Genomic DNA, 11,138 nt, shown 5'->3' with positions numbered 1-11,138 from the left:
TTATTCAACATAAAATTTATGCCTGACTTTTAATTTTTCAAAAAAAGTCTCCATAGCTTTTTCTGGTCAGTTCCTTTATTGGAATTGTCGTGACTCACAGGTTGAAAAATTACTGAAAAATTGTCTAAGAGACCATAATTGTTTTCAGACATGAGAAAGGCTAAGTTGTATCGCAAAGCTTTTTGTTAGCATTGCGTGCTGGCCACTCTCATCAGTATCGTGATCTTGCAGTTCTTCATTTAAGGTGGCGAGAAGCAAGTGATGAAATTTAGTCGTTTGAAAAAGAACTGACACGTGTCCAAGGTTGTCTGCCAGCCAGAAGAGTCACTTTTAGGCTGCATGTAAGGAAACACGAACCTTTATTTTTGGCTTTGCTTGAATACGTATTAAAAGGGGGACATGGCAAAAAACACTCTCATACCCTCCAATTTAGTTAAAAACGACCCAGCCTAACTTCTAACTTTAAAATTGAACTTTCCTGTACTTTTGACTCTCACTGTTTCAACCAGGTCAGATGACGAGGTTACAATAAATTCGCTGTTCCCTTCTTCTGTGTTTTATTTGTAATTGTTGAAAAATTCATTAATCAAAGGCCATACACGCCCAGTGAATATGATAATACGACGACGTGCAAACTTGTGCAATGCAGGCTTGGCCTAAATGAAAGTTGATTTAGGCCAAGTATAGAATTAATTGCTTTATATGCAAATAAATGGAAAGGAAAAACTAAATTAATGATAAGCGAATCTAAAAAAAGAAAATTCTGCCATTCAAAGTATGGATAATTGTGGTTTACCAGACAGAAATATCCAACGAATAGAGAGATGAAAGTTAGACATTACGTAAGTAAGGCAGCTCTACTTCATGTTTTGTTTAAGCGAAATTTCCGTTTAAAATGCGAGTTTCTAGATAAACATATTAGAAAAGTGGAAACTGATTGTGTCGGTAATCCTGACAAAATAATAAGTAAAATCTAGGATGTTAAGGGGAGGGTATGAAATGTTGAGCTTCAAGGAAGATCATCAGAAAACAACTAAAAATTTGCCCTTTTTCGGCATGAAAATGGGGAACTCGACCGCTTTGAACCCCCAGCACTTGTGTAGCAGTATAAACATCAGTGACTGTTTGGGACACTTCTAGATTTTCTTGGTCCATTTTCACTTTGATTTGTAACAGGAATTTCTTGTACCGCGTAATAGATTGGGAAAAACCTTCCTTCCTTTATTTTGCGCATTTCTCGTAGCTTTTTGCGTAATGCTGAGAGAAAACGAAACTGTCTTTTGCCTTATTGTTGCTAACAAGGAAGTTTGTTCTTACACATTAAAGACGGTAAATGAATTGGATAGTCTTTATAACAACTATATAGCACAGACTCAAGGTTGGTGCGCCATTTCCCACCAAAATGTTCGATAAAAACACATCGCTTCAAATTTTCGCACATTTTTTACTCTGTTACTGTTTTATTATTTGAAATATATTCGAAATTACCTCAGCTATAACGTCAATTCTTAAACTAAAGTGTTTCAAGAATACACAAAAGCGCCCTTTTCATACACATCCTATCCTGAAGGTGTCTAATTTTTTCATCGTTGCCCCCATGGGGCTGCTACGTGTGAGTTAATCACCTCTTTTAATTACTGATTTAAAAGGAATCATTTTGAAGGGTGAGAAGTCAATCAGAAACCCCAAAACAACTGTTTAGAGAGTTTTTAACTGCCAATTAACACAATTTTCATTGCCTGAGTTCTGTGAGAAATTATTTGAACCTTTCTAGAAGTTTCCTTAAAAACGAAATTTACAACTCGACATTAAAAATTACTTAGGTTAACGGCATCATTCTGTTCCTTCCACCACCGTTCTGCCCTTTCCACGGGAAAATAGGCCTAAAAGCAAAAACCTTATCACAAAATATTGAACAAAATTGCTCTAAGTTGTTTGGGGAGCTGACTCTATCGTCGCAGTGATGTTTTGAACTTGAAGCTCGGTTTGGTAGACTCCAAGAATGCCACTACTGTCTCGGTATCTATTGTTCATTATTGTTTGGTATGTCAACGATACTTTTGAAAATTAATTTGGCGTAGGTGTTTTTTTGAACTGCGGGAATCCGACCTTTGTCCACTAAAGGCTCTTTTGATTGGTCACTTATTGACACAAGCTAGGATTGACACGCCCCCTGACCATTGTAAATGTTTTGTCGTTCGTCACTTTTCAGCTTGAATAACAATTGGCTTAACCGTTTGTTTGCGCACAATGGCCAGAGTATAAAAGGAAGTTGTTCGGCGGAATTTTCTAAGTATCAGAAACTGCACAGTAAGCCACTGGCTGTAATCAAGTAAAACAGATTCGAGAAAAGTTATAAAAATTATTATATTTCGGTGAGTTGTGTTATGCAAATATTGTTTTTTTACTTATGATCTGGTTTTCTAGTATCAGATCGACTTTTCGTGTGAATTTGCTTACTTCTATGTGATCACAGTGCGCGGTCAGTTTTTTCTTCTCTCTCATTCATTAGGTCCATTCATTTTCATCACCCATGGTATTGGATAGCCATAACTTTAAACTGATATTTCCGTTGTAAATATTAGGAAGTGCACATGGATGCCTGATGCCGTATCACATAAACCAGGTCTCTCAGAAAAGGATCTCCTGTATATGTATTATTTTCTTGTGAAATTTCGCATTACGCAAAACCGCTTATGTTGTTTTAACTCTTCGTTTATTCTGCATAGGGAAACATTGATAATCGCGTGCAAAGATGTTTGTAACTTCGGATCTCTCTCAAGCAAATGTTGTTCCTGACCCGACAATTTACGCACAGGTATTTATTTTCAATTTTGACACTCTTTTAGCCTGAAAATCTTATCGTGTCGTCTTTACTTGGCTGAAACATCGAAGGGGTTAGGAAAGTTGCGTTTCCCGCTTGTTAGGGAACTCCCTTCACTCTTGATATCGTAGAAAATTTGAGGAATCTTTCTTCAGGAAAATGTTTTATTTGATTTAATGTGATTTTTCGATGCCCGATTCCTGGTTTATATCTATTCTGGCTCAACCCACGGCCAAGCTGTGCAGGCCTAATAAAAGTATTGCTTGTAGTTTTAATACTTTTCCGAGTGTCTTTTACTTGATTATCAAACAGTACGATTTGGTTATAACTGCCATCAAATCGTCTCTTCCGAATTAATACGAAGTAGTATTCGTGAAGAAACGATAAGTATTTTATGGTCATGGCGGTTTTTTGTTGCAAGTTAACGATGATTTCACGAATTGCCAGAACCAAAATACCCGTATTCATAACTGACTATCTATTGCAATCATTGGAACGCGCTACTTTCAATACGTAGAGTTAAATTTCTGTTTTGTCTTTGTCATCTAGGAAGCCTTGAGCATCGACTCGGTTGAAGAACAATCTCTATTCGATCCATACGACAATCAAAAAGTTCCAACTGGCAAGCCAATGAAATCGGATCCATGGGGGCCCAGAAAGCGCTCCCTCGACCCCGACTTCGATGATTTCCACACTGCCCCAAAGAAGCCGACGTTTTATGAACCCCTAGATGAGAAGCCCCTTCTACAAGAGTACGAGGAGCCCGAAAAACGAGTGATTGTTCCAGCAGGTAAATATTATTGAGAAAGCAAAAATTATTGTCTTCTGAAAATAATTTCTACTGCTAGTAGTCATCTCGAATGAAATGAGACACTCGTGAAATTTCTTATTAATTAGATTGTTGAGATTCTTAGCATTAGCTCCTACCCCCTAAACCAACCCCCCCAAACCACCCCATGTTTGGGCTTCTAATGGCTTTCAGGCTAGCTCTCGTAATTTACCCTTTTGCAAGGCATGTGTTATTTCTCGCCGCTGGAACTGTGACTTACGTAATTCGTAGGGTCGGACAAAGCCCTTGACAGCTAGAGTAACACTTCTCGTTACTTCAGCTATTGAAAGTAGAACAGCTCCTGTAGCGTGATTTATAAAGTGTTTTATCACGAGAAGATAATCAGTGTGCCTCAGCATGGACACTTCCTAGGGATGCTGATCACATCATTACTGAAACCTTCAAGCCAGCACCAAATTAGGTGGCTTTGATTATTTTGTTAATGATTTTCTGGTCGTACAGCGCGCTAATCACAACTACATCGCAGCTTGTAATCATCATCGGAGCTGCCTGATTAACCGTAAATTTTTACCTCATATTAATATAATAGTGCTTAACGGCAGTCTGATTGGAAAGAAATGTTTCCACAAGTCATTAAATTTCCAAACACTGCGAAAATATTCCTCTTGTTTCAGTTATATTTGCTTTTGAAAAATCTAAAATTTTCTAATTTGAATTCTGTCTGTCATCATAGATCCGAACTGCTGGACAAAAGACCATGTAAAACAGTGGGTGAACTGGGCCATAAAGGAGTTTAGCTTGAAAGATGTTGATGTTAACAAGTTTTGCATGACTGGAAGGGAATTGTGCCGTCTGACCAGAGATGAGTTTTTGAAACTAGCACCAGCATATAATGGAGACATTTTAATGGCACATCTTTGCGTCCTGAGGAAAGGTATGCAATACTCAGATTCTTTAAAATTTGTGTCCAGTCCCCTAAGTAGATGTCAGTGACGTCAAGGCTGTGCGGCCTTACGTCGCTATCCAATTAAAGCTTCGTATTCCTATGTTTGGTAGTGTTAACGGAAGTTTTATTGAAACTTTATTTCACTTTCAGCTCCTTTGCCAAACCTGACAACAGATGACATTGACAGTGCCCTAGCGCCTCCAATGAACCAACAGTGCCCAAGTCGTTCTGGTAAGTAAAACTTACTCTTTGCCGTTGATTATTAAAAGTTAGTTATTTCAGGATACATTTTATTAAAGGGTACATTTTTCTAATCTTAATCTAGCGACCTTTAGTTGTTTGAACCTTTATTAGAAAAATGCTATAAATTTTTTTGCGTATCTAGAAATAACGATCTTTCTTTCTAACACAGGATCTCCCAGATCGACGCCAGCAGAAGATAAACGCCCAGGTTCGACTGTAGGCAATGTTTCCCGAAGCGTCCCCGTAGCTCGTAGCGATGGCAGTGAATATTTGACAAGTTGTGCATTCCAATCGAGCAATGACTACAGTTGTCGAGAACGAGACTCTGTCGTTCCCAGCAAACCACAATGCGAGGGCTCCGTGAATTCATCAGGAGGTAATATATTGTTGTTTTTCTTCAAATTGCACTGTTTTTGATGATTCACAATGATACGCACACTATTAAGTTGCCAAGTATGCTAAAGCAAAAGATAATTGTTCACCATCGCCCCACCCGTTGTCTCATAGTCTTATCCAAAAGAGGTTGAGTAGTGAATAGTCTTCTCCAAAAGAGGTTGAAAGTGCTTGCGAAATTTACTTCACACGCATGCCCAGTTTTCTCTAAGTGCTGTTTAGATGGAAGTTATGTTTCTTAATTTTAAAGGTTGGCTGGTGGCTAATGTTAGATAAAGATTTTAATTCAGCATGTTCTTTTTCCATCAGAATATTCTACCTGCTCGACCCCAAGCAAGCCAACTTCGTTTACATGCTCAACACCACTCGCCGGTTCCATACCTTCACCAAACAACCCAACCGGCAGCGGACAAATCCAACTGTGGCAGTTTCTGTTAGAACTGCTTTCTGATCCCAACAACAGCTCTTGCATCGCGTGGGAAGGCAACAATGGCGAATTCAAACTGGTGGATCCAGATGAGGTCGCAAGACGTTGGGGTGAACGCAAGAACAAGCCGAACATGAACTACGACAAACTTAGCAGGGCGCTTCGTTACTATTACGACAAAAACATAATGACAAAAATCCACGGCAAACGCTACGCATACAAATTCGACTTTCAAGGACTCGCTCAGCTTAACCAGCCAATTACTTCAGACGCTCAACTCCACGCGGCCCAAGCTGCTGCTTACAGAGCCGAATTCCCGTTCTACAGTGCATACCCAGGGTCATCGTACGTTTATGCTGGTGCACCAGTGCCCGGATCGGCACAGTGCTACTTCGGAATGCCCCCAAGTCCATATGGTGCGTCATGGGGTCGCGGTTCCTCAGGGTACGTTGGAGGACCATATCGAAGCCAAATTAGTTCTTCTCTGCCGTACTTTTAATCAATTCTGTGGAAAATTATTTAACACAAAGAGATAACTGAAGCTCCGGTGTTCGGAAACGCATGGGTTTTCTGCGTCACACTAACTACAAGAATCTGAGAAAGAAACATTTCTAATTGAAAGAGAATTTTAAGACATTATTTTAAGACAATTTGTTGACTTGCAGTCCTTTGTCGAAATTCGGAACGTAAAGTGTAAATAAAATGTTAGGTTATTTGAAATTGTTCTGTTCTGTAAAACGTTCTTTGTCCTTTAATAGGGCTGAATTTATATCGATTTTGTACACAGCTTTCCTCACAATTGTATTGACAGTTCATTGGTTCATAGGCCCCAATGCCGTCATTGAAACGATTTAAGCCTTTTCTGTTTTCTTTTACGATGAAGATAATAGAGGAAACCCAAAAATTAAATATCTTGTTACTGATATCTCATGCCTTTCATTTTGGATGTTGATTTTTAGATTGTCAATAGAATTGTAAGGAAAGCCGACAAAATCTCCCTTACAATGTAAGGACCTCGTATTGATGTTGTGAATTCTGTTACGGACCATGCGCCCTTTGGCGTTCGCTTTTCAAGGTAGTTTTATAAGACTCTTCAGCGCTATTTTGATAAATTTTTATAAGGAATTGAAATATTTGTATTTGTACCAGAGATTATTTGTACATGAAGCTGCCCTAATTTATATTTGTATACCAAGTTCAAATTAATTATGTCAAAGGGGTAAGAAAAAGTTATTTAACATATATTTTTGTATGCTTTATCTTGTTGTTTCCACTGTCGCTGACTACTCTTCCAAAGCTGTGACCCATTCAGAGGCTCTTTGCCGCATGGACCCATGATAGCAGTTACAAATTGTCTTCGAAGAAGCAGGCTTAATGCATATTTGCAGTGTAGGCTTGGGACATGTTTAGGCTTGGGACATGTTCTTATAGCAGAGACATTGGATGATTTTATGGCGGTCTAAAGAGAGCTTTAACAAACTTTGGGATAAACTATTATGCTTTGTGGTTATAAAGCATCGTCTTCAAGGTCCGTGAACTCAGCATAAACTCTTTCAAAAATAGGGTCTCAACGCTTTCATAAAGGACGAATAAGGCCATTTTAATCGGTGCTGTTTTGAATAGGGCCGCTTTCTCGAAGTACAGAGGTTGGTCGGAATATTTTAGCGTTGGAGCGAGTAGGAAACTTACTGAAAGTGGGATCTGAGGTGACCAGAATTGCACGGTGGTATTTTTGACGGACTGGGATAGGCACCTAGTCGAAGGCTGTGTGTCAACAAAATTTGATGGATAAGAGTATCCTTTTTACATAATTGGGAAAAAAGAACTGAACCTTTCAGGATTCCTCAATACCTTTTCATCAACATTGATTTTGAACTTTGGGCAGGCCAGACAACTACCCGAACTATTTTCAGAACTTCCGAACTTTCCATATATTTGGGCCTAAGTTAGACTCGTTTATTTATTAGGGATATTTTTCGGACAACCACAACTTATTGCCCAGCCAAACATAGTCACCCCCATTGCACCCCTGTCGGGGCACCTAGAATTCTGTGTAAACTGTAGAGCTTTTGCAGCATGAGTTCGTGTAGGCTTTAGTGAGAACTCGGTATCTGTTGCTTTGGTGTGAAGCAACAGCTACATGATGAATGCAAAATGTGTTGCGTTCTTCGGTAATATCGTAAAGCAAGTATTATGTTGAAAGTCTATATTTGGGTTTTGAGGATAGAGGGCTAAATTTCATAACCAATATTGTATTAGGGAATGCGGTAAACCAAGTTTAGTCCTTTGTCACTGTAGCTCATTACAAAACAAACGAAGCCGCGGTTTTCAACTTTATCTATCTCTAAATTTAAAACAAGTAAGAAACTGGCAACTGCTGGACAAAAATTTGTCGAATTCGTCAACATTGGGCATTCTAAGGAATAAGTATGAAACGAAGATGTTCCTTTGAGTCCTTTGTCTTTCCTTTCCACACTATATACTTTCAAAATATATTGTTGTTTTTTGTAGAGAATATAAAGTTTCCTGTCTTTTTACGATGTTTGACATATAACGGTTCAAACTGCTGCTTCAGTAGTTCTTCACTACCTTTCTAAACAAACGAATTATTGAGCATTTCAACGTGAAAATAATCTACTTTTTGTATTCGTATTCTTCCGCGCAAACAGCACAAAGGGCCCACTCTTGCTCTGACATAATGTTAAAATAAACAGTATACGAGGCTGTTTTCATAACATAGTTACCCGATTCCTGTTTTTCTGTTCCATTCGAGAAGTAACGTTTATTCAAGTAACTAAAAAGATAGCACAATCGAGGCAGTGGCCTAACGTAGTTTAAGGCTTTTAAAAACTGAAGGCCCCGATTAAAAGGGCCCCCGAATTGTTTTAATTTCCATGTTTTTAAGACTTTGACCTCAACTTAAAAAACGTTTAGCTTTCTTCAACTGAAGCTTTTATAACTTAGCTTTCCCTAGTACCCGAGAACGAGATCTGGCTATTGTTTTTCGCATGCTATACAACATGTGATGGGACTTTTGTGCAGTCCGTAAATAGAGGCCCCGTCCCAAGATGTCTCCATCACTCGAATGGGTCGAGGTGTTCTTACAATGCAAGAGACATGAAGGAGTGACTCTAGATGAAGGGTTAGCTCTTTGGAAAACATGCGTAGCTGAAGGGATGCATACCCTGGGTTCCAGAGTGTCCGGGGCCCCTACTTGACGCTCTGTAACCAAGGCATGCTATTCGTTGCTCGAATACACGAGTTAGCTATGAACATTATGATAGACGAGTTTACTTTGCTTGAGTTATGAATTTACTTTATTTTAACTCTTTGGAAACATTCAATCGTCACAAAGCTTTTGCTCCCCGTCCCCTGTTATTGTTTTCATCACGTTAGAATGCACGGTTGTGTATTATCTTTCAATTGAACACGAAGTATGCAAGTCAAAAATGGAGGAAATCCCAGATTGTTATCAAGAAGAATGACCATTTACCGTGCTGCCAATTTAAGTATAACCCCAAGATCCGATTCTTGGAAATGACAGCCTCATTTTATTAAACGAAAAGAACTCGTCATATCATTAAATCTCGTTCTTTTGCAAAAACAATCACATGCACTTCCGAATAAAGTTCATTCATAACGACCATTTGTAACAACAGATGTTAATCTTCGATTGCAGTACAAATACCAATTACAAGGCATTGAATTCGGCCTTTTTTTGGAGTAGTATTTGGAGATGAAATTGGTGATATTGTACAATTGATAGCAACGTTCACCCACGAACCATTAACTGGTACGAAAGTAATATATTTGCTATTTGTATCAATTAGTGCACGCATTGCCTATAATAGGACATCTTGGAATTGTTCATCCCTGGCAATTACTGAGCTCTGGATAAAGTTTCACATGCCTTCCAATGATTTGAATCGAGAGTGAGCTGTTGAGCACAGGGACGCACTGATCGATAATGCCACAAAACTAAAGCTAAAATTTTATTAATTTGAAGCAAATCAAGTCTGTCCACATCATGATTTTAAGAATTCATGAAAATTGAAATATCACCACTGATTGCGTGGTTGTCTGTCTGTAGCAAGGGTGCTGTTTTGGACAGCTTATAGCTTGGGGTTCACTTTGGAGAAAACTGATGGGCACGTGCCTGCCAAAAAAATGTATAGCCCTATCCTGGAACACAATTCTGAAGCATGATACCTGAAAACATCATATCTTCAATTGGCAAACCTGCACCGTAAATGAGAAAATTTTATAATCTCGTATTGGGATTTTAAGCTGAAAATGACACCCTGTTGGCAGGCACATCCCCAGCTAGTCAGCGTATTAAGCGAACCCTCAAGGCTTGTAGCTCCCTCTTAGAAAAACACTGCAATGGAATGGCCTTCTCTCACAAATCAGTGATTATCTCACATAAGGGCATAACAGATCATAACCTCATTGTAAGATATAATCACATCTAAGGTAAAATGTATTGTTACTTTGTTTAAAGCAGGAGCATTTGCAGAAATCAGAAAGTTCGTGCAGTGTACTTTTAGCAGGCAAAGTGCATTTTTATAACAGAAGAGCCACATCACTCGCTAAGGTTATATTTAAGTTGCCAAAAAAATTTCAAAAAATGTGGAATTTAAATCTTTTTATGTAAAAATTTGAAATATTTTTGGAGGGTTTGAGGGACTTTTTGCAAGAAATAAAAGATTGGGATATCAACTCCATACCTTAACTGTAAAAATTTAATACCATTCATCTTCAATCTTTTACAAAACTATAAGTCTAGGCATACATTCTTATTGTATCCGAACTTCAGTATGCGATCTTTACCTTAATGCATCTTTTGTTAATAGCTCAAAAGTATTTATCAACTTTGTTTACTAAGGTATTAATAAATAAAAAAGGAGGTATATAAAAGGAATATTTCAACCCTTTCAGATAGAGAAATGTCGAAGCTTCGTTTATCACAAAGTTTCATTTAGGAAATTTAAAATAAATTTTGGATATAAAGACTTAATACGACTTAGAAAATTGAAAGGCCATCAAAACGATGCTCTTTCAAAATATCATTGTGCATCATAAGCAATAAATACCAGGCTTACTTAGGACTTGAAAGCAAATAACTTTAGATAGCAAAGAAAGTTCACAAAATCAAAGGAAATAAAAAGGCCTACCGGCGTAAAATTAAGTCGAATAGCTTGACAGTGTAAAGAATCGTTTTTCGAATGATATTTTAATTAATGCTTTGGACAGACTGCCATTACAGTTCACAATAATTGGATCTTGGTGATAAAGCAATGCATTTAAAGAGTATTTCACACAAACATGGCTGGTTTTTTTATTTAGTATAGGGGAATCACTTGTCTATTTAGCGTGATGCAAATGAATTAGATCTTCAAAGATGGTTACTTAATGTATTTTTGTAATGCGTATAGCTCTAAAACATTTCTATCTGGTGATTATTTAACATTTATTTTGTTGTTAGCTTTGAAAATTGTTGCTATTTTATCTGAGT

At 38.0% G+C, this 11,138-nt stretch overlaps 1 protein-coding gene across 1 annotated transcript; it reads left to right on the top strand.

Annotated features, from left to right (window-relative positions):
• Positions 1 to 2,218: 2,218 nt before the first annotated feature.
• LOC148957346 (transcriptional regulator Erg-like) lies at positions 2,219 to 6,882 on the top strand. Its single transcript, XM_089115553.1, has 7 exons — positions 2,219 to 2,375; positions 2,730 to 2,818; positions 3,374 to 3,614; positions 4,348 to 4,548; positions 4,711 to 4,791; positions 4,973 to 5,179; positions 5,506 to 6,882. The coding sequence occupies exons 2-7, from the start codon at positions 2,756 to 2,758 to the stop codon at positions 6,120 to 6,122; spliced, it is 1,410 nt and encodes a 469-aa protein (XP_088971679.1). The 5' UTR covers positions 2,219 to 2,375; positions 2,730 to 2,755; the 3' UTR covers positions 6,123 to 6,882.
• The last annotated feature ends 4,256 nt before the right edge of the window (positions 6,883 to 11,138 follow it).

Source organism: Rhopilema esculentum, unplaced genomic scaffold (assembly GCF_057945365.1).
Source record: "Rhopilema esculentum isolate cy_ngs unplaced genomic scaffold, ASM5794536v1 HiC_scaffold_34, whole genome shotgun sequence".
Classification (NCBI taxonomy): Eukaryota; Metazoa; Cnidaria; class Scyphozoa; order Rhizostomeae; family Rhizostomatidae; genus Rhopilema; species Rhopilema esculentum.
This window is presented reverse-complemented; position numbering and strand designations above follow the sequence as displayed.